This window comes from Myxine glutinosa, chromosome 12 (genome assembly GCF_964187855.1).
Source record: "Myxine glutinosa chromosome 12, kmMyxGlut1.1, whole genome shotgun sequence".
Taxonomy (NCBI): Eukaryota; Metazoa; Chordata; class Myxini; order Myxiniformes; family Myxinidae; genus Myxine; species Myxine glutinosa.
Window position 1 is genome coordinate 59,257,239 of NC_136272.1, and position 24,146 is coordinate 59,281,384.

General features: G+C 40.1%; 1 protein-coding gene across 2 annotated transcripts in view; it reads left to right on the forward strand.

Moving 5' to 3' along the window:
* LOC137437438 (protein FAM3D-like) overlaps positions 1-24,146 on the forward strand; it is a 131,673-nt gene that overhangs the window by 61,343 nt on the left and 46,184 nt on the right. For both annotated transcript variants that reach the window (XM_068131757.2, XM_068131756.2), the window contains exon 3: positions 1,068-1,091. In XM_068131757.2, coding sequence (XP_067987858.1) covers positions 1,068-1,091 — 24 coding nt within the window. The remainder of the gene's footprint in view (positions 1-1,067; positions 1,092-24,146) is intronic.

Below are 24,146 nucleotides of genomic sequence, written 5' to 3' on the forward strand. Positions count from 1 at the left end.
TATCAAATTTCTTATAAGTTATCCTTTCAGCCTGTATCAAATTTCCTATAAGTTATGCTATCAGCCTGTATCAAATTTCCTATAAGTTATCCTATCAGCCTATATCAAAATTCGTATAAGTTGGCATTTCAGCCTGTATCAAATTTCCTATGAGTTATCCTATCAGCCTGTATCAAATTTCCTATAAGTTATCCTATCAGCCTGTATCAAAATTCCTTTAAGTTATGCTATCAGCCTGTATCAAATTTCCTATAAGTTATCCTATCAGCCTATATCAAAATTCCTATAAGTTGGCATTTCAGCCTGTATCAAATTTCCTCTAAGTTATCCTATCAGCCTATATCAAAATTTCTATAAGTTGGCATTTCAGCCTGTATCAAATTTCCTATAAGTTATCCTATCAGTCTGTATCAAATTTCCTATAAGTTATCCTATCAGCTTATATCAAATTTCCTATAAGTTATCCTATCAGCCCATATCAAAATTCCTATAAGATGGCATTTCAGCCTGTATCAAATTTCCTATAAGTTATCCTATCAGCCTGTATCAAATTTCCTATATGTTATCCTATCAGCCTGTATCAAATTTCCTCTAAGTTATCCTTTCAGCCTGTATCAAATTTCCTCTAAGTTGGCATTTCAGCCCGTACTGAATTTCCTATAAGTTGGCATTTCAGCCTGTATGGAATTTCCTATAAGTTATCCTATCAGACTGTATCAAATTTCCTATAGTTATCCTATCAGCCTGTATCAAAAATCTCAAAAAGTTCTCGAAGGATTCGGACGAAACTTAGTGGACACATTGGGGGTGAAGAGGACAAATTGATTTAATTTTGGTTGCGATCTGGATCCATATCTGGCCAATCAGTGGGATACTAAACGTAAAGTGTTCGCTCTGGCAGAGATGTGGGCTCTACCGAGTGCTGTTGTAGTTAGTCCATGAAACTACACTTGCCAAGTTCACACTGTGTAAACTTAATGCAGTAACGATGAAAGCAAAGTCTTTAATAATTATAATAAACAAGATGAAAAGGTGCTAACAAAGCTTCTCTTCTTTCTATTCAACAGACGAAGATGAAAACATGCCAGCACGTAAGTTGAAATAATCCAAAGGGAACTTATGACCCAAAGCGGGAGGGTACGTTGGACTTATCCAAAGGATATTCTTATACATATTATTGTACGTTCGACTTATCCAATGGATATTCTTATACATATTATTGTACGTTCGACTTATCCAAAGGTTATCCTTATACATATTATTGTACGTTCGACTTATCCAATGGTTATTCTTATACATATTATTGTACATTAGACTTATCCAAAGGTTATTCTTATACATATTATTGTACATTCGACTTATCCAATGGTTATTCTTATACATATTATTGTACGTTCGACTTATCCAATGGTTATTCTTATACATATTGTTGTACGTTCGACTTATCTAAAGGTTATTCTTATACATATTATTGTACATTTGACTTATCCAATGGTTATTCTTAAACATATTATTGTACATTCGACTTATCCAAAGGTTATTCTTATACATATTATTGTACATTCGAATTATCCAATGGATATTCTTGTACATATTAGTAGAGGGAAAATGTTGCTTCTGGACTACCTCTAATTTTACATGTAAGTGAATGGTGAAAAAGGGGAAAAACCTTCTGACCGGCTGTCTCACCATAAAATTGTGCAACCTTATTTCCCCCCACTGAGACATGATCAAGTCTAGCCAGTTTAATATCTATCAAATCAAACCCCCAATTCACCCACTGGTGTGTATTGACAACTGTGGCAAACTCAAACAAGGAGCCAATGAACACCCCTTCAACCTTTGGCAATAACTTAATTTTTTTTAAACATTCATCTCCATCCAGTATATTGACGAATAATACATTATCATTTTGTTCCAAGTATTTCTTTTTAACCAAGATAAAATGATGCACCTCTCTTAATGACCTTGTTTGACCACCCCCCCGAGCCACATATCATTTTAAGATGATAGTAAATTATTTTTCCCTCGATTTCTTGACAACCATCAAAATTTTCTGTCCATTCCAAGATATATATTTTCCTCACATCCTCCAACTTATTAGTATTGAAATTTATTCTTTTATTTACCTTCACCCCCATTATCTCCTCAATTATACCTATTTGGTATATCTCACATTCATTATGCTTTCTATTTATATACCAAGGTTGATTACACCTCCATTCCTTGGTTTGGTTATAACCTGGTTCAATCATTTATGTTATCGTAAAAAAGGTGGCGGTAGCCCATTAAAATCCCTAACCCCCCTTTTTAAAATTAATCTTATCAGTTATATCCATAAGGGACACTATTAATTCCCTTCTCTAAAATAAATCTCTTATCATCAAAAGCCCCCAATGCTTTTTTATTTATCTCTTCAGTATATAACACAAGTTTATAACTTCTTATCGTATTCATTTTCCGACACTCTTCTGTCTTTAATGTTAAACAATTATAATAATTCTCAAAGTTTATACTATCTTTAATTACACCTTTCTTTATTCCTTTTAACTTTTTATCACACTTTTCAATGTTCTTGTCAATATATTTATAAGCATATGCCTTTGACCTTAATGCAACAAATTCAGTCATTATCTTTCCGCCCAACTCATCTTTAAATTTACCAATAACTTTTTTGTTCACGTTTGAAAATAAATGATTACCCAATTCATAATTACTAGTATCGTAAATATCAATTTCATCAATCATATCTGAATAAACATCCTCCGTATTTATTTTCAAAATAAAACTATCTGTATCCATATAAAGTAGATTAACTCTATTCTCGTATTTCTTCCTTAAATTGTTGTAAAAGTAGTCATACATTAATGTCTTTGATAAGTCAAGAATTCATGTTCCTATATAAATTGGTTTATCCATTTCAATACTTTCTTTAATCATATGAATAGCACTAAAGTTTTCTGAAAACACCTCCGCTCTTTGAAAACTAGGTTTATTAATTAATTTAGAAGCTTGATTCCAAGATGAAGCAAGTCTTATGTTTTGTCTATTCCTAACATTTTCGATAGTCTTTCCAAATACAGCATTATTCATTAACTTATAAAAGTCCTTTTCAAAATCAGTTTTAGCTTCAGTTATTCTACTCGTATTGAAGTCAATATATTTCTTTAACCAATGACTTTGTCTAAACTGTACAACTCTATGAATTTTCTTCACTCTCAATCCGTCAGATAAACACTGTCTCAAATTTATTTGATGTAAAACATAATTCTCTTTATCATACAACGTAGTAAGTAATTTTTCTGTTGATTGACCGTTGATATTAAATGATTGTTGATAACCACTAAACCATTCTTTTTTTGGACTTTCTTTAACAGGAGCATATGGCAGGTCTTTATGTTTGTTGTGGAGTTCTTCAGGATATTTCAAATCAACTTCAAAATAATAACCAACTTTAGCTTTGTCCAATTCTCCTTGAGTAGAAATTTTTACTTGTCTCAAAACCTTTTCATAATCTTTCTCTTTAACCCATTTAGGTTTTCCGTAACGTAGAGATTGAGACATAGCCCACCCGTACAAGTTATTAGCATCATAATACATCAGGTAAGAACTATCTTCCTTAGCATCATAATTAGGAAGATATTTGTTGTTAGCTTTAGCATATCTCTTTGAACATACTTGAGATATTCCACCTCTTTTAGCCTTCTCTATCATCAATAGCATATCTACATCGTTGATTAATTCTAAATTCTGTTTTGTCATTTTTAGCATAGCACTCCAAGCCAATCCAGGAGCAGTGTAATAGTGAGCGGGATCTAAACCATAAGAATTTTTATTATGACAGACCGTTCTAAAGGTCTCAAACACATCAGCCAACAATAGAACATCAGTTTTAAGATACAAATCATGGTACTCTCCAAGGTTCTTTATGTTAAATTTTCTCCAAACATTTTGTGCTTGTGTATAATCTTTATCAGTTATATGACTTTTATTTAACTCATTGTAGAAATTTTCTTTTGAGGGAAGTTGTGTTTCTTTAAATCTTTCAAATGAATCCATATAATCATATGGATATATTCCCTTTTGTGATAGGAGTTCAATTTCTTCTTCCCTTGAAAAATGTGATTGAAGATTAGGAATTTTTTAAATGTTTGATGCTAAGTTAGATAATGGACTTGCCATAAACTTAAATGTATCAAGAAATCTAATACGAGTTATAGGGGATGTATGAATTGTTTTTGTGAATGAAATGTATTTCTGATCTGTGTTTTGAATCGCTGAAATGTCTCCAGATATCTTTTAAAAGTTCATTTATAAATAGATGTGTGTCATAGTGAGCGTTGTTATGAAGAAAGACAGGAATGAAAGAAGGAAGTTTAAAATTGAGATTAAAACTTTGATGAGCAGGACCTCGATATTTACCGGTGAGATGACAATGGTCTCTTACCTTTAGATCATCACTAATTTCCTCCTCACAAATATGACAGACATTGTTTTTTCTAAATTCCCTTTTCTCTTCACTCGTCAAGGACATTGGTCTATTGGTTTTTCTCATTACCTCTGATAACCGAATGCAGTCTCTTTCTAATCTTTTAACAAACTCCTTCGAAGCATCAGGTCCTCTATAATGTTCTAATTTCTTATTCTTTTTACCCACAGATGACTTAATATAATAACAGAAACTGCAGGGGGGTATGTTTTTGATATTTATTGGTGTAGGACCCTTTAGGGTCTGGAGAAGCAGTATCTATCTTTTCAAGGATACTTTCAAAGTCAGCATACATCACGAATGGATGTTTTATAGATTTATTAATATCTTTAAATGATATATTTGAACCCACTTCCGGCATAGTTATAGTGGTTGATTTATGATTACTACAATATTCCGAATGTTTTTCTAATCGTTCTTTAGTATGAAAGAAGTTGAGACATCGCTCACAAGGATATATTTTATTTTTTCTATTAACCACTTGTGATCTGATTAATCTTGATAGATCTTTAATGTAAGCATAATGTGAATTTTCCTCTAAACTATAACATAAAAGGTTTATGTGTGTTTCATCATTTTTTTTTTATTGGAAATCTTTAATATCTGAACTTTGTTTGTATCTGTTAAAAAGTATACATTAACTGAAAGATTATTCATCTTTTCAAATTTTGGAATATCTACCAATGACATAGGGAACTTTAAATCAATGGTATTCAGCGTATTCTCATATTTCTTATAATGAGATACTCTTTCAACATGGTTATCTTGTGGATGTAGGTGCGCAAGAACAGACCAAAGAAAGCATTTATTCACTTTATTCTTGATATTTATAATTGCTTTTTTAAGTTTTATAGCTCTTGGCAAATCAATGTAAGAAGAAGCCCTAAGAGAGTCAGATTTTAGAATGTGTATATCTAAGAAAATGATTTTAGTGATACTATATCCGCTACCTACTACAGTGTTATCAACATCTTCTTCTTGTCTACAGAGCTCTTCATAAACATCACTTACGATAAAATCTTGTAATGATGTAATAAAGTGAGGATTTGTTCTCATATAGGAGGATTGTTCTTCATCATCCCTTTTCATCTTTAATTTTACTCCCATATAAAACTTTAAAGGACCGATTTCACCCAATGTGTTTTTAATTAGAGTTTCAACAAGTGGTTTTACCATATCAATGGCTTCAAGGATAGAGGATGGTCCGGGGTCTTCAAAGTGAAGCAATCTCATTTTTATATGTCCCTTAAACGCCTCATCACTGTTTTCAATATAAAATTTATTCTTCTCATTCTTCTTGTGTTTTTGTGATTGAAGGTGTCTAGAAAATCTCTTCTTCAAAACATCCTTAGAGCAAACAACACAATGTTTTCTTGTTCAAGTGGAGATATTAGATGAAGTAGATTGAACGTGTTTGTTAGTTTGAATATGCTTTTTATAATATTTGTACTCACGATTACAAACGTCGCAATACGTTGTATACACCATATTTATATAGTAAAAAGATTGCTTAAAATAAAATTTCCTTGATGAAAACTCGGTATAATTTATAGGTAAATCTATGCTTAAAATAAAATTTCCTTGATGAAAACTCGGTATAATTTTAAGATAAATCTGTGCTTAAAATAAAATTTCCTTGATGTAAACTCGGTATAATTTATAGGTAAATCTATGCTTAAAATAAAAATCAGTTCTTGGCACAGGTTCAAAATAGTTTATAGGATTTAAGGTTTTAGACCTTATTTTTTTAATTTTTATTTTGGAGGAGACTTCAAGGTTTTAGACTTGATTTAACCCCCCTAGTTTTTTACCTAATAAATACAATGTTTCAAAACACAAAAGCAAAATTTCAATCAATCACCTCAACTAAAAAGGACACTGAAATATATTGCATGGATGTAAAATTGAACAAAGATGCCTATAATAATTTTTGGATTAAACCTATTATGAAAGATAACATGAGTTCCTCTATCCCTTTTAAATGAAGGGCATTCTCTATCTTTGGAAAACCATCAATTAAAGTAATTATAACAAAAGTTTCACCCTTGTTTATGGAGATTTAAAATAAACTAGAAGAGGTAATGAAAGATGTAAAAGTGTCAAAAAAGTAAACTCTTTTTACTGAGGCTGCCGAAAAGGAAGATAAAACTATTAACTCTAAACACGGTGAAATTTCTATTTTCTTGAATAATCCTAAAGATGTTAATCTTGAAGAAATGAGAGACGTTAATATATCGGGTGAAATGTCGTTCCGCTCAATAGTAATTCGGAATCATTTTAAAATTACATTTAACATTAAAAATACCGTAGTTGAATCTACTAATGAGAAAAAGTATATGGATATAGATGGTAATGTTTTTTCTACGAATTAAATATGAGCCATTATTCAAGTGAAGACTTTGGAGAATATGAACAAACTGATTCTGATGACTCCTTTGGATCTCAAGACAGTTATTCTACACTGTGTTCAAATGATAGTTATGAGAGTAGCTTTATAAATGATAGTTGTAGTGATATTGAAAGTGAAGATACTATTGATAGTGATGAGTCTTCATTTTAAGTAAAGTTTTACGATATAAATATGATGCGTTCAAACGATATGTTGGATTTTGAACCTCTTGAATTCTCAGATACTACATAAGATAAATTAGAGAATTGCCCTGCGTGTGATAGGTTGGGATTAAACATAGAGTCAAAAGCTCATAAACAATGTTTATTCTGTGATTATCTATTAATTAATGATGATAAAAAAATATAAAAAGGAAAATAATAATTTTAAAATTACACCAAAAATGAATTACTTTGCAAGATTAATAAGAGAAATGAATATTTATTACTTCGATGATGTTAAACACCTATCTAAAAATAACTTGCGCACTGATATTGGTATTCATAATGTAGAAGATGCTCCTTTTCTCACAATGGAAGAGATTGATAAAATTAGAGTGATGTTTCACGGTTTAGTGTTATTTGCTGTTCACGATTGTCATTTTCAGGGAAATATCAACACAAAATATTATATCAATAAAATAATGGATTATCTTGAAATTAAACGTGAACTCAGGTTAAATAGTAGAATATCAAAAAAAAGCATGTAAAAATTTAGATCTCTTTTCTTTCAAAATATATAAATGAATGATTTTTTACCCATTTGGGAAAATAAGATAAAATTTAATAACCATAAAAATCTTCCAAATTCATTGAGATGTCTAATAGTTGGTTCAAGCGGATGCAGAAAAACCTGTTTGCTTTTAAAGATGCTCCTTAGTCCTAATTTTTTAGATTATGATAATTTAATAATTATTACGAAGTCAAGTTTTCAACCCGAGTATCAACTACTCTCACAGGATTTTAATGCGGGTCTTAAAAAGGAAGACATTATCGGTTTATTTAAACTTCAAAACAAACTAAATGACTACAATATTGAAGATATAATACAATTATTTTGTGCTACACAGAAAACAAAGAAATCAAAACCTATTACTTGTATTCTCAGTGATAATACGGATGATATACCTTCACCCCAAGATTTAGATAAATCAAAAAAGAATCTCGTCATCTTTGATGATTTTGTTAATGAGAGAAACCAAACAGTAATGGATAGCTACTATACAAGAGGGAGACATTCTTCTTGTAATTGTATTTATCTTAGTCAGTCATATTTTCAACTCCCTCGGCGCTCAATAAGAAACAATGCCAATACTTTTATTTTATTTAAGTTAAATTCAATAGATACAAATACTTTTTGGAGAGATAATTGTTCTACATCATGTAGTAAGAAGGAATTTGAAAATTATATGAAGCATACGACTGGAAGATATAAATATATTGTTGTAAAACAAGATGAGATATTAATGGATGTATTTTTATTTTAAAGATAATTACATATATAAATGACAATTATTATTAATCTTGTGGGTAAATCTGCCTCAGGAAAGAACTTTCATAAATCTAAACTCTTGAATAGTAAAAATGAAAGGATTGTAAGTTGTTTTTTTTAAACACCCTATGATTCGTATTGTAGGTACTACAACCAGAGCAATGCGACCAGGAGAAGTAGAAGGTGAAGATTATTACTACATTTCAATGGAGGAACATATGCAATTGAAGAATGAAAGTCAAATATTTGAGGAGGTCTCTCTTGGTTCTACAAAATATTCACATTGTAAGAGTGAGTTAAATAAACTAAAATCTAACGGTCTTGGGATTTTAGAAACGAATCCTGAAGGAATGAGACAAATTATTAAACAATTGTGTGGTGATGGAGTTAAGATTTTATCATTCGGTTTTGATATCGATGAGGAGACTCAACGCAAACGTATGAAAAGCAGAGATACAAGTATTAGTGAAGAAGAAATAACAACTTGTATTAATACTAATAAAGAATTTGATGAAATATTTAAAGAAAAGGATATATTTCAACACATCTACTATAATGATGAAGAAAAGGAAAATTTCCCCATTGACCTTTACAATTCATTAAATGATATTTTCCAATAAATAAATGGATGTGAAAGAACGTGCAAGACGGTTTAGGGAACATCAAGAGTTGGTTTCAAAAGTTGTAAAGCAACAGGAAGACATAAAGAAGAAAAGGAGACAGAAACTGATGGGTGAAGAAGCGTTTGAAAGAAAACAAGATAAATTTTTTTAACCACTTTAAAAAACTCCTCAAGGAAAGATTACTTCTGCATTTCCTATTATAGAATACACTCCGAAAAAAACTTCAGAAGTTGGATGATTTTAGTCAAATGACAGAGCAAGAACTTGAAGCTATAAAAGATGTTCAAATGCCAGAATTGGAATATGATGATGAAGAACTATTTCAACAACTGGAGGAAACAAATCAACCTCCTAATTATGTTGTGATGGCTCTTCAAAATAATGAATATTCAACGAATTCAAAAACCATAGCAGGTCTCATTTCAACAGAAGTACCAGCAGTATTTATTCTTGTTGTAGAAAAGGTATTGATACATAATGATCAATTAATATTTTTGAGTTCAACTCAACCAAATGTTGAATCAACTCCAGGATTAATGTTTCTTCTTACAAAATATGGATATTATAATTCATCTTATTTGGATGAGCCGTTGAATATGAAAAATGAGGATGATAGAGTATATATTGATTTACTAAACTCACTTGATTATAGGGTTCATGTTGCTGGGAGAAAAAAGAAGAATGAAAAGGAGAAACACATTATTGAGGCTTTAAGTAATCTAAGTTCAGGTAGTGGCGTTTGTTTTCTTCTGAGTGATCCATCACAATTAGTTAATAGACTACTGTTGCTGTTGGGAAGTAAGAAGGCGGGAAACAACAATTGTTTTAATGAAGCATCCGCCATTTTAGATCAGTTGATGAACATGAAAATAATTAATAAATGCCAATACAAAGATATTTTATTACATATTAAATAAGATGAGAAGCACAATTCTTAGTTTTAATTTCACGAGCGACCACACGGTTTCATTCCCCTACCCTCTACAACTTGACCTTTCAAAAGAATATGAGGCATCGCTATTGTCTATGGAAACTTACAATACCCTTTTTAATATCACAGATATTAAATCTTGGAAATCAGCCAACATCACCGGTTTGCACAAAAAAGGTGCAAAAACAGATCCCAGCAACTACAGACCAATCAGCCTTCTCCCAATTATCAGCAAAGTCATGGAATCCATCATTGCTTCAGATATTAAATCTTTCCTCTTCTCCAATGGCTTGATCTCTGATCATCAATTTGGTTTCAGACCTGGTCACTCTACTCTGGACATGCTGCTTCTGCTTTCTCAACAATGGATGGAGGTCCTCAACGCCAAACAGGAAATTAGAGCTGTCTCCCTTGACATTTCACGTGCCTTCTATATGGTCTGGCACCCTGCTCTGCTCACCAAACTCTCCTCCTTTGGTATCCATGGAAATCTCCACGCATGGCTGGCGGACTTCCTCTCTGGTCGTAGTCAACGTGTGGCCCTGAATGGGTTTCTCTCATCTCCTCTTCCTGTTCAGGCTGGAGTTCCCCAAGGTAGTGTTCTGGGCCCTGTGCTTTTTCTGGTCTTCATCAATGATCTCTCTGACTCTCTTGAAAATCCTCTCTATCTCTTTGCTGACGACTCTACTCTCTGTCGCTCCATTCCTCATCCCTCAGATCGGCAGTCTGCAGCCTCCTCACTCTCTGCAGACCTGGACAAAATCACAGACTGGTCAAACAAGTGGAACATGTCTTTCAATCCTGACAAATCTCACACTCTTACAATGTCTCTCCGAAAGGACCGACTGGACAACCCTCCCATCTACTTTCTCAACAATCCTCTCCAAGAAGTTCTGTCGCTCAAGCTTTTGGGTCTCACTATCTGCCATGATCTTTCTTGGGAAAACCACATTTCCAAGCTGGCCTCCAAAGCCAGTCGCCGACTGGGCATCCTCCGTCGTGCGAAGTCCTTCCTTGGCACACCTGAGCTCCTCACCACATACAAGGCTTTCATCCGCAGCTCAATGGAATACTGTTCCCCCCTCTGGGCTGGTGCTCCTGCCTCACACCTTGCTCGGCTTCACGCTGTTGAGGCCAAAGCTTTCAGAATCATTGGAATCTCCTGCGATGTAGTCAACACCGAGGGCCTTTCACTCACTCACCGCAGGCAGGTTGGTGGTCTTTCTGTCTTCTACCGACTCCTCTCCGGCCTTGCTCCCCCAGCTCTCTCTGTGCTCTGTCCCCCCAATATTCCTTCAGGTCGCACAAGATCTGCTTGCAACCCTCTTATGGTTAAACTGCCAAAGTCTAGGCTCTCTGCTCACCTTCACTCTTTCATTCCCCTTTTCTCCCGCCTCTGGAACAAACTCCCTCATTCCCTTCAATCCCACTCCTCTCTCCAGGTCTTTAAAACAGCTGTTCACCACCATCTCTTATCTTCCCCCATCGAAAACCTTGATCTTTTCTACCCCCGGTAATTCACCCCAGAGTCCTTGCAGTGTTCATATGTTTTATTCCTCTCCCACCTCCCCCCAAGTCCTCCCGATGTCCCTGCTCTCAAATGTTGTGTTTGTGTCCTTCCCCCTCTTCCCCCTCTCTTTTGTGTCCTTCCCCCTCTCTCCCCATCTTGTCTGCCGCTCCCCTTGTTTTTTGTGTTTTGTGTGTCGGTTTGTCTTTTTGTGTGATTAATGTTAGCTCTTTCACGAGCCTCGATCTTGTATACAAAAAAAAGAAAAAAAAAAAGATGAAAACAACAAGTTTAGCTATAATTCAGGGAGTGGATACAAAACCATTACAGTTCCACCTGGGGCTTATGAGATTGCTCAAATATCTTCTGAAGTCTCTCTCCTCATGAAAGAACAAGGTGATGAACCAAAAAATATTGTAATAGATATTCAAAAACATACTTCAAAATCAACTATTAGACTTAAAAATAATTACAAAGTGGATTTCACAATTGATAAATCATTTAGAGAGTTGTTCGGTTTCTCCTCAAAAAAGATTGAAAATAACGGGACGTTTTACAGTGATAATGTAATCCAAATATCCTCCGGTATAAATTCAGTATTAATTCACTGTGGTTTGATTGATGGAGTTTACAACGATGGAATAAGAACAAATACAATATTTTCATTCAGTGCATACTCAACCCCGATTGGTTATAAATTCAATATGGAACCAAAAAATCTAGTCTATTTTCCTGTCACAGGAAAAACCATATACAGAGAAAACTTTGAGGATAACCGATCAAGATAATCATGATTTCCTTTAATGAAGAAATTATATCCATCAGAATTCACCTATGTGAAGTTTTTCAATAAATAAATAATGGTTATTGTGAGAAAACACAAGTTGGGAAAATATAAAATAATGACAGGGGATGAGATGTTCCTTTCACCATACTATAAGGGTGAAGGTATGTTTCTTGGGAGAGGATACTATAAACCTAAGAGACAATTGGGAGTTGGGCATCAATTTAGAAATAAAGGAGATGGGATAATAATTGATACTCTAATGGGTATTGGTTCAACCATCCTTAAACATAAAGACCTAATTGGTTCAACCGCTTCTGCCGTGGGCTCAGTTGCGGGTGCTATAAAGAGTATAAAAGATGCTCAAAAGGAGTCTCATAAATTACAATCAATCAAAGAAATAATGAACATATGTCACCCACAGGGTGAACCGTATCTTGCCAAAATGTGAAAATTCCGTTTTTTCGTCATGACGTCATCAAATGACGTCATAGCGTCAAACTGTTTACAGATCTGGGAAGCACTCATCAAGGGCATTCATATGAGGTATTACTCGATATGGTACCTACGATTTCAAAATTTGACCTTGGGGTCAATAATTTTCGACCTCCAGCGCTAGCCATGAAGGTCAAGGCCGATCGCCACCAAAAACTAATCAGCTGAGCGCCGGACCATATACTAGATTCCCATGAAGTTTGGAGACGATCCGATCAAAGTTACTCAAAAAATTAGTGTTTCGTCGACCTCCATGATTGACCACAAAGTGACCTTGACCTTTGACCTTGACCTTCAAAATGTTGTGTGCTGAAGGGTATCTCTATAGGACTCTGATATGCGAAGTTACAGGAGTTTCCAATAATAACTGTGGTCTACAGAGTGATCTAAACGTGAAAAAAAAAATGATTAACCACAAACAAAAAAACAAATAATTTTTTCATGAAAATTCCGTTTTTTCGTCATGACGTCATCAAATGACGTTATAGCGTCAAACTGTTTACAGATCTGGGAAGCACTCATCAAGGGCATTCATATGAGGTATTACTCGATATGGTACCTACGATTTCAAAATTTGACCTTGGGGTCAATAATTTTCGACCTCCAGCGCTAACCATGAAGGTCAAGGCCGATCGCCACCAAAAACTAATCAGCTGAGCGCCGGACCATATACTAGATTCCCATGAAGTTTGGAGACGATCCGATCAAAGTTACTCAAAAAATTCGTGTTTCGTCGACCTCCATGATTGACCACAAAGTGACCTTGACCTTTGACCTTGACCTTCAAAATTTTGTGTGCTGAAGGGTATCTCTATAGGACTCTGATATGCGAAGTTACAGGAGTTTCCAATAATAACTGTGGTCTACAGAGTGATCTAAACGTGAAAAAAAATGATTAACCACAAACAAACAAACATACAAGCTGACTAATACATCTTGCAAAAACTTCGTTTTGGCAAGATAAAAATAGGTAAAACTCAACTATCTTCACAAGAACGACAAAAAATCATTCAAATACTTGGGTCAGGGTTTCAACAATTTTAATGCTATATAAATACAAGTATGGAAGCGATTGATAGTATCTATGATTTGGATGATACGATTAGCATTTCAAACTCCACTAAAAAGGAAGACTATTTTAAGGTAAATGCTATAACAGGAACAGACTGGAATTCAAACGGAACAAAAAGTTTTGAAATAAATAATCAACAAACTTACTTGAATCTAGCTGATAGTTTCTTGTTGTGTAAATTTAAATTCACCAAGGCTGCGAATAACACTAATGCTACACTCGTAAATGATTTCTTCTGGAAAATGTTTGATAGTGTCCGCCTGTATATTGGAACACAAGAGGTTGAAGCGGTTGATTATATGTCTATGCTACATCTGAAATGATGAAATTTACACTATATTCGTTTGGTGATAGAATGGGTAAGGGAGCTGTTGAAGGTTTTATTCCTGATATGTCAACGGGAACAAACGCAGACTCTGGTTATAGTCAAAGGAAGTCAATGTATAATGATGAAACAAAAGCAGAGAATAGTTTTACCGTAGCAGTACCTCTTAAAGGTATATTTGGATTTTGTGATTATGATAAAGTTTTGTGTGGTCTTAAAATTAGATTTCAACTACAAAGGAATGATAATGTAAATAGATTGCTTTTTGGGGCTGCTAATGCTTTCCGTGATAATAATAAATTTGTTATTAATGATTTGTGTTGGTATATCAGCAAATATACCCCTAATCTTAAAACGGAAGATATGTTAAATAGAAAGCTTAACACAAAGACCCCACTAAATGTATCATACCTTAAAAGAAGATGTCAGCATGTTAAACTGGAACACACTACCTACACTTGGAATTTAGGTGTTCTTCAAGGAAAGCCGCAATACCTATGGCTCATTTTTAAGAAACCAGATGGAGAAGAAGGTACTGATAAGAATAATGCGCTGAGTGATAATGCTAAGGTGAAACAACTTCGGGTTTCTCTTGATGGCACATTTTACCCGTGAGATAGATTGGAAATTGATTGGGAAAAAAATGATTATGCGGAAGCCTGCAAGTCTTCCCAAATGGTGTGTGAAAGCAACTGTAATAAAGATCCCCTTTTGGATATGGTTGCACTTCAAAAACTTTATACAATCTACGCAATTGACCTGAGTTCTCAAAAGGAAACTTTAAAGTCTAATAGAGTGGATACTTCTCTATACATTGAAAGGGCGGAGAGTGAAGAAGTTGATACATATTGTTTGCTTTTGGAAGAAACAGAATTGCAGATTAATACAGATAATGGTGTTATGATTAATATCACATAGATTTTTCTAATAAATAAATGAGTGTTAAAGAACCAACTGGGGTATATGTTAATCAAATCAATCTTAATAAATTAACATCTTGTATTCAAAATCAAAATCCTTGTATTATTAATGTTAATACAATTCAAAGAAAAGGAGCAGTAAGAATTGATGTGTTACTCACAAGAGAGCAAGTAAAAACACTAAATGATGTTGGATCACTTAAAATTAAAATGACAAAACCTATGTTAAAGAAATATTCAATAAAGAAGACAAAAGGAGGATTTCTCCCATTTCTAATACCTTTATTTGCTGGTTTAAGTGCGGTGTGAGCATTGACGGGTGGTATCTCAGCAGCGGTAAAAACTGTTAACGAAAGGAAGGCACAACTAAAAGCTCAAAAATAATTAGAAAGACATCACAAGGAGTTGGAGAAACAAATTAGTGGAAGTGGTGTAATTGTGGATTTTGCTCAAAAACTTGAAAGTCTACCTGATAAAGCTAGATTGTTAGTTGGAGATATGCTTTCCTCTATCGCTCAAGCAGGTGTTAAACTAACTAAAAGGGGTAATGGATTGTATCTTTCTCATAAATAAATGGATAAATGGTTTAAACAATTTGGAAAGAATACAACGTCAAATATAGAACTAGCTAAGTATTGTAAAAAACTAAAAATTGATAATGTGGTTATTTGTATGAGAGATGAATTAACAAAGTTGTCCAAGAGAATATTATTATGATGTCCAAGAGAACAAAGAATATTATTATGAATTTAGACACACAGAATGATTCTCATGGGGTTTGTATTCATAATAGTCAGGATAAATATAATTTTGATAGTTATGGTATGCCACCACCTGTTGAAGTAATAAAATTCTTACAGAATGGTGTTTATCAAACATTTCAAGTTCAAGACTCTAAATGTTGTGGTCAATTATGTTTATATGTATTATTTCAACTCAACAATAATGAAAATTTTTATGATGTCATTTTTAATCTAATATAAATGACTTATGTTGGAAAAGATGGTCCTATCTTTGAAGAATCCCCTTAGGATATTGATTTATCAAGTTATTAAACAAAGGCACAGGCTGAACGACAAAAATATAATACAGACTTGGCATTTAATATGGAATTTTTTTTTGTGGGGGTGAACTTACTTTTCAAGATGACTTAGAACCAAAAGTTCATTGGAATTATGTTGAAATTATTCTAGATTTTGTTAATGTGACCTTTAAAAGAAACAAAAACCACATTTGACATTTCAAAGCAAATAAATTGATCCTTGAAAGTGATGTGAACTGATATCGAACTCAATTCACAGACAGTACTGTGTTAAACTTCTGTACGTTTTCCAGAAATATCTCTATTTTACACATGAGCCAAAAAAAATTTCAACAAAAACAAAAGTTAAATCATGACTGGGATTACGGACAATAAAATTACAGTTCAGTACTTCGTGTAACCCCCACGAGCATTCAGGAGAGCACGTACACGTCGAGGCATGCTGTTCATGAGATTTGCCAAGGTTTGGACAGGAATCGCTTGCCATGCAGTTACAATAGCCTGCTGCAATTCATGCACAGAGGTAGGCTGCTGGACCAAGTTGTCGATTTGATGCGTTAATTCTGCCCACAAGTTCTCTATTGGATTCATATCCGGGGACATGGCAGGCCACTCCATATGCTCCACACCACGGTCAGCAAGAAAGTGTTGGATCAAACGAGCACGATGAGGCCGTGCATTGTCATCTTGGAAGACAAAGTTTCCTCGAAAGGCTGCACGAGCAAATGGAAGCAATGTTTCTTCCAGAATGGCCCTGCACTTGAACTGGTTCAGGTTTCCATTCAGAACAACCAGGTCAGTTTTGCCCCCTGCATGAAAAGCAGCCCAATCGGTCACCCCACCACCTCCAGCTTGGACTCTTGGCACTATACAATCTTCGTTGTAGGCTTCATGCACTTGTCTGCATACTCGGACGCGGCTATCTTGACGATAGACCAGAAATCTAGACTCGTCATTGAAGGTCACGTGATTCCAGTGTCCTGGATGCCATTGACGGTGCTCTCTGGCCCATTGCAATCGGCGCTGGCTGTGTTGTCTGGTCAGGCGTGGCTTTCTCAGGGGACGCCTGGCATGATAGCCTGCTTGAACCAGTCGTTGGTTGACTCGCCTTCTGGATACAGGCACATTTGTCAGTTGCTGCCACTCAGCCCTAAGCCGATTAGCTGACTTGGTACGGCCATTGCAGACTAACCGGTGCAGCTGGCGATGATCTCTCCTTGTGATTCTCCGGGGACGTCCTGACCTCGGTATTGGAGTAGGGACACCCCTCTGAGCATTTCGTTTCAGGATCTTTGACACCTGACCTTGAGTGATTCCATACTGCCAAGCAATAGCAGGCTCTTTCATGCCGGAATTTCGTAAAGCCACCACTCCATGACAAACAGCATTGTCAAGTTGACGGACCATCTCCAGAGGAAGCGGCAATAACTTTTGTAGACGTGCAGCAGTTGTTTTCCACTAATAGAGAACCAACAACCCTTATATACCCGATTGTGAAGCCAATCGTCAAATGTACCTGTCCTTACATTTTGTCACGCCACCTGTGATATTATCCTGTTATTTACTTCTTGCTGTGAAAGACAATCAGTGACATGGTTCTTTTGACAAAGAAATCACCGAAGCGTAAAAGAAACTCACCAGATTGATATACTGAGTTCAGAAAGTAAACCCAAGTCAAGAATAAAAAAATATTCCATATTAAATGCCAAGTCTGTATAACAAAAAATATTAATATGAAAAATACTTATAAATTAATCAATTATCCAAGCCCAACTGATGCTCATGATTTAATTAGATTTAATGATTTATCGCAATATATATCTTTAAATAAAACAGCACGTTTTGTTAAACAATTAAAATTTACAACCACAACACCTGGTTATATAGATCATACACCTTTCCTCATTAAATTTAACTATCTGCTTACAATTGAATTTCATAAAGAAGGACATATAGATAATATGCGAATCGATAAGTGGGGGTATGAAATGCCTGATTTAGGGTATAATTGGTCTTTTTCAATAAACTTAGAAGACCTACATGATTCTAATCAGTCCGCAAAGAAGAATATTTCCCGCTTGGTGAGGATAAGGAGTTATGTGGAAGTACAATTAGCAAACAACAAATACATGATTTCAGGAATAGAAAATTATATGACAGCAAAACAATAGTTTATATGACAAAGAAGGAAGGTAATGAGATAAAGATAGAAAGCCGAGGAATACAAACCGATTTGGTAGTGGGAAGATGGGGTGGTATTACCTGTCATAATATTAATCTCACATATATTTCTGATACATAAATGGCAGGGAGAAGACTACAAGAGAATTATAATTTTTGTATTCAGGGATACCTACAAGAATAGGGTGCTCGGTTTTACATAACTTATGAATTGGAACATATACATGGGAATTTTGTAATTAAGAACTGGCCTTGTACTGATATTGCTAAACCTACAAATGGAGACTTGATTAAAATATTAAATAAAAATGAACTTCTCAAAGTTATGAAATATAAAACTCTTTTAGAAATCATCAACAAATCTTATTGGTATCCTATTAAGAGAAAAATAATTACAGATACAAGAATATCTCAAAATCCAGATGAATATATGTATGATATTGTTTGGGGCTCAAACTCAAGGGTAGCAAGGGATGAGGAAAGAGATGAAGAAGAGAGGGAGGAAAGAGAGAAAAGAGAGAAAGGAGAGGGGAGGAAAGGGAGAAAAAGGAGAGGGAGGAAAGAGAGAGAGGGAGAGGGAGGATAGGGAGGAAAGAGAGAGGGAGGAGGAGGAGGAGGAAAGGGAGAAAAAGGAGAAGGAGGAGAGGGAGGAAAGAGAGAAAAAGGAGAAGGAGGAGAGAGAAAGGGAGGAAAAATATAAAAATATGACCATTTCTGAGATTAATAAAAGATTGAATGTATTGCAGAAAATCAATCAATCTCAACGCACCGAAGAGGAAAATAAAGAATTAATGACTCTTGGGAAGATATTGGTTTCAAAATTTGCTGAGATGAGTTCAGGGATAAGATGTACATGAAGAAGAGAAATGTCATATAGTTGATGATGTTGGGGTTATTGATTTTGGTTAAAGTTTAAGTTTTTTTCTTAAATAAATGGAGGAGAGTGAAGACATTTATAAGGATTCTTTATGTTTTAAAAATAAAGATCGAAATGTGTATGTTGAAAACCAAAAAGGTTTTGGCACTATGTAGAACTTTTTCTCATAAATAAATATAAGTTATTGTCTCAAATGTATAAAGAAAACTAAATCTAAAAATATCTCTTATGTTAAAGCTAAAAATAATGGAGTTTATCAAAAAGGAATATGTCAAGTGTGTGGCTCTAAAAAGTTCCAATTCATCTCTCCTAAAAGTGGAGGAGACATACAAAAGTTTCTGTCAGGTAGTAAATTTACAACAACTGGAATTCCTGGGGAACTACATCTACCTGGATATTCTTTCTGTGGTCCTGGAACAAACCTGGATAAAAGATTAGATGAGGCTAACAATCCTAAACCCTGGTCCAAACCTCTAAATAGGGTTGATGAAGTGGGTATGAAACATGATATTGATTATGGTAATAGTACTACTCTAGATGAAAAACATGAAGCTGATAGAGAAATGTTGTATAATTTATCTTTGATATGAAATCCTACGTTGAGAGAAAAAGTTGATCAATTTATCGTGAAGAAAATGATAAGTGCTAAATTGAGGTTGGGACTTGGTCATCCGGGTGTTTCAAAAAACTTTTAAGCTCTAATGATGTTATTGTAGCGGTTACCGCTGGATGTACATAATCGCCTTGCACCCGCCAGAACACGGCCAGACACGCCTCTCCCGGGCATGCCCGGACTCACTGTTCCCGGGCACGCCCGAACCTCCCGGGCACGCCCGGTCTCGTCTTTCCCGGGCATGCCCGCTCTCGCCTTTCCAGGGCTCGCCCAGAGCGTCCGGGCATGCCCGCTATCGCCTTTCCAGGGCTCGCCCAGAGCGTCCGGGCATGCCCGCTATCGCCTTTCCAGGGCACGCCCAGAGCGTCCGGGCATGCCCGCTATCGCCTTTCCAGGGCTCGCCCAGAGCGTCCGGGCATGCCCGCTATCGCCTTTCCAGTGCTCGCCCAGAGCGCCCGGGCACGCCCAGCCTCGACTTGCCAGGCCGCAGCCAAACACGCCCGGGCAGGTCCAGACTCGCCTTTCCAAGGCTCGCCCTTGATACCCGGGCATGCCCGGTATAGCTTTTGCCGGGCAAACTTCCCGACATAAATGTGTATATATATTGTTGCCCGAAAAACGGGCTTGTCAGAATACCTGAGCTGTTTTGTTTCAATAAAGCAACTCGGACGAATTCCGTCTTTGGTCGCGTCAATTCTTTTGACTCGCGTTGGAGCGCAGTTCCTTCATTGGTGACCTACCGACATGGATACGGCAGTGACGCTTAAACTGCCTACCTTCTGGGAGGCTCACGCGGCTGTTTGGTTCGCCCAGGCGGACTCCCAGTTCGCCCTGCGAGGCATCACCGCGGACGACACCCGCTTCCACCATGTTGTGGCGGCGCTTGGTTCCGCCACCGTGGCCCGCGCCTTGAGCCTCCTCCAGCACCCGCCGGCTGCTGACAAATACGACGCGCTGAAGACGCTCCTCCTCGGCACTTTCGCCCTCTCACCGGCAGCACACGCACGGCGCCTGCTTGACCTGCCCGAGCTCGGCGACACGCGCCCGTCCGAGCGCATGGACTATATGCTCTCGTTGGTCGGCGAGCACTCTCCGGCATTCCTGTTCCGGGAGCTGTTCCTCCGTCAGCTGCCTAACCCGGTACGCCTCGCCCTGGCCGGCACGTTGATCACGGATTCCCGCGCCCTCGCCAGGGAAGCCGATAAGATCTCCTCGGCGGGCCAGCACATCGGCGCGGTTACCTGGAGCCCGCCGCAGTCCGAGGCGACGCCCACGACGCCCGAGCGCCCTGCGCGGTTGGAGGCCGAACTGCCGGTGCAACTGGCGGCCGCCACGCCGCACCGCCCGCTTCCGACACGACGGCCGGGGCCTCCACCTGACCGGGCGTGGTGTTATTACCACGCCAGGTTCGGACACGAGGCTCGGACGTGCCGGCCCCCGTGCACTTTCGGCAGGTCGGGAAACGGCCGGGCCGGCGTTCATTCCCAGCCATGAGCGCCGGCCACTCGGGCAACTTGCTGTTTATTCGGGACAAAGCGTCTGGACGGCGTTTCCTGTGCGACACCGGCGCCCAACTGAGCGTCATACCTGCCTCCGAGCAGGACAGGCTGGACGCAGTTTGCGGCCCCTCTTTGGTCGCTGCTAATGGCTCGGCCATACGCACTTTCGGCCCACGCGTTGTCACCCTCTGCTTCGGCAGCCAGCACTTTCAATGGACTTTTGTTACCGCCAGCGTCCCCGTGGCTTTACTGGGCGCCGACTTCCTCTGCGCGCACGGGCTGCTGGTCGACGTCAAACGACGTCGCCTTGTCCACGCCGAGACCTTCAGCTCCCTGGCGTGCACAATGAGCAGCTCCGTGCCGACCGAACTGGCGTGCGCCCTCCCGGCAACGAACGAGTTCGCTCGCCTGCTCGTGGAATTCCCGGCCCTCACGCGGCCGACGTTTTCGGCCGTCGCGGTGCGGCACGGGATCGAGCACCACATACCCACTACGGGCCCGCCGGTCTATGCCAGGGCCCGCCGCCTCGACCCAGCCAAGCTCGCCGTGGCAAAGGCCAAATTCGACGCGTTGGAGCACCTCGGCATCGTGCGGCGCTCCGATAGCGCGTGGGCCTCGCCACTGCACATCGTGCCAAAGCCGGGGGGTGGATGGGGCCCGTGTGGCGACTACCGCTGTCTCAATGACGCTACCACCCCCGACAGGTACCCGATCCCGCATATTCAGGACTTTTCCGCCCGTTTGGCGGGACGGGTCATCTTTTCGAAAATTGACCTGATACGGGGCTACCACCAGGTACCTGTCCGGGCGGCCGATGTCCCGAAGACGGCCGTCATCACGCCGTTCGGCCTGTTCGAATTTTTGCGGATGCTGTTTGGCCTCAAGAACGCGGCCCAGGCGTTCCAGCGCTTGATGGACGGCGTGCTGCGCGACCTGCCATTTCTTTTCATCTATCTGGACGACATCCTCGTCGCCAGCACGTCCCGCGCCGAGCACCTCCTCCACCTCCGAACACTGTTCGGTCGCCTCAGCGAGCACGGCTTAATTGTCAACCCGGTCAAATGCCACTTCGGCGTGACGACCGTTGACTTTTTGGGCCACCGCATCACCAAGACCGGGGCCGTGCCGCTGCCGACCAAGGTCGAGGCCATCACCACGTTCCCGCGTCCCCGTTCCATCAAGGCCCTCCAAGAGTTCCTCGGCATGGTGAATTTTTATCACCGATTCGTGCCCCGCGCTGCTCAGCTCATGCGGCCCCTTTACGAGGCCCTCCGGGGAAAGCCGGCCAAGCATGACATTGTTTGGTCCGCGGCCATGGACGCGGCCTTCGCCAGTGCCAAACGGGCCCTCGCCGACGCAATGCTGCTGGCTCACCCGGTGCTCAACGCGCCCATCGCCCTCACTACGGACGCCTCCAACTATGCGGTGGGCGCCGTCCATGAGCAATGGGTGGACGGGGTTTGGCAGCCACTCGCTTTTTTCAGCCAGCAACTCCGGCCGAACGAGTTAAACTACAGCACGTTCGACCGCGAGCTGCTCGGGCTATTCCTGGCCGTTCGCCATTTCCGACACCTCCTGGAGGGCCGCCCGTTCACGGCTTTCGTCGACCACAAGCCGTTGGTCTACGCAATGGCTAAGGTCACGGAGCCGTGGTCGGCCCGCCAGCAGCGCCACCTCTCCGCCGTGTCGGAGTTCACCACGGACATCCAGCACGTCGCCGGCAAAGACAACGCCGTGGCCGACTGCCTTTCGCGGGCCAGCGCGAACGCGGTCCACCTCGGCTTGGACTTCACGCTCATGGCGGCCGACCAGACCACCGACGCCTCGGTGCAGGCACTCCGCGTGGCGGACACGGGCCTCCGCCTGGCCGACATCCCCTTCGCGGGCACCGTCCTGCTCTGCGACGTCTCCCAGGGCCAGCCTCGCCCCATCGTGCCCGTTTCCTGGCAGCGCCGCATCTTCGCCTCCATCCACGGCCTTTCTCACCCGGGCCGGAAAGCTTCTCAGAAGCTGGTGTCGGCGCGTTTCGTCTGGCACGGCCTTCGACGAAACATCCGCGACTGGGCCAACGCCTGCACGGCCTGCCAGCGAGCCAAGGTCCACCGCCACCAGGTGGCCGGAGGCCGTGCCCCTCACCTCCACCACCACCGCCGACGTGGCGCAGGCGTTCATCGCCACCTGGGTCGCGCGCTTCGGCGCACCAGCGGACATCTCATCCGACCGCGGCCCACAGTTCACGTCTGAGCTTTGGGGCGCGGTCGCCCGTTCGTTGGGGGTCACGCTGCACCGCACCACGGCCTACCACCCCCAAGCCAATGGGTTGTGCGAGCGGTTTCACCGCTCCATGAAGGCCGCACTCATGGCCGGCCTTCAGGACGACGGTTGGGCCGACCGGCTGCCGTGGGTCCTTTTGGGCCTTCGCACGGCCCCCAAGGAAGACCTCCAGGCGTCCGCCGCCGAGCTCGTCTACGGCCAGCCACTCCGCGTCCCGGGCGAATTCATGCCTGACGCTACCAGTCCCTGGTCCGCCGCTCACCAGCGCTCGGACCTCCAGGAGGCCGCCCGACGATTTGCCCCCGTGCCGACGTCCCGCCACGGTGGCCCCCAGTCCTACGTCCCCCCGGCGCTTCGCACAGCGGAGTACGTCTTTGTGCGTCATGACGCGCACCGGGGGCCACTCCGGCCGCCGTACGACGGGCCCTTCCGGGTCCTGCGACGGGGCGACAAGTCTTTCATCGTCGACTTCGGCGGCCGGCCGGACCGGATTTCTGTGGACCGCCTCAAACCGGCGCACATGGACGTCGACCGACCACCACAGTTGGCCCTTCCTCCGCGGCGAGGCCGCCCCCCGTCCACAGTTCCCCCCGCTCGACCACCCACCACCACGTCAGACCCCTCCCCATGACCC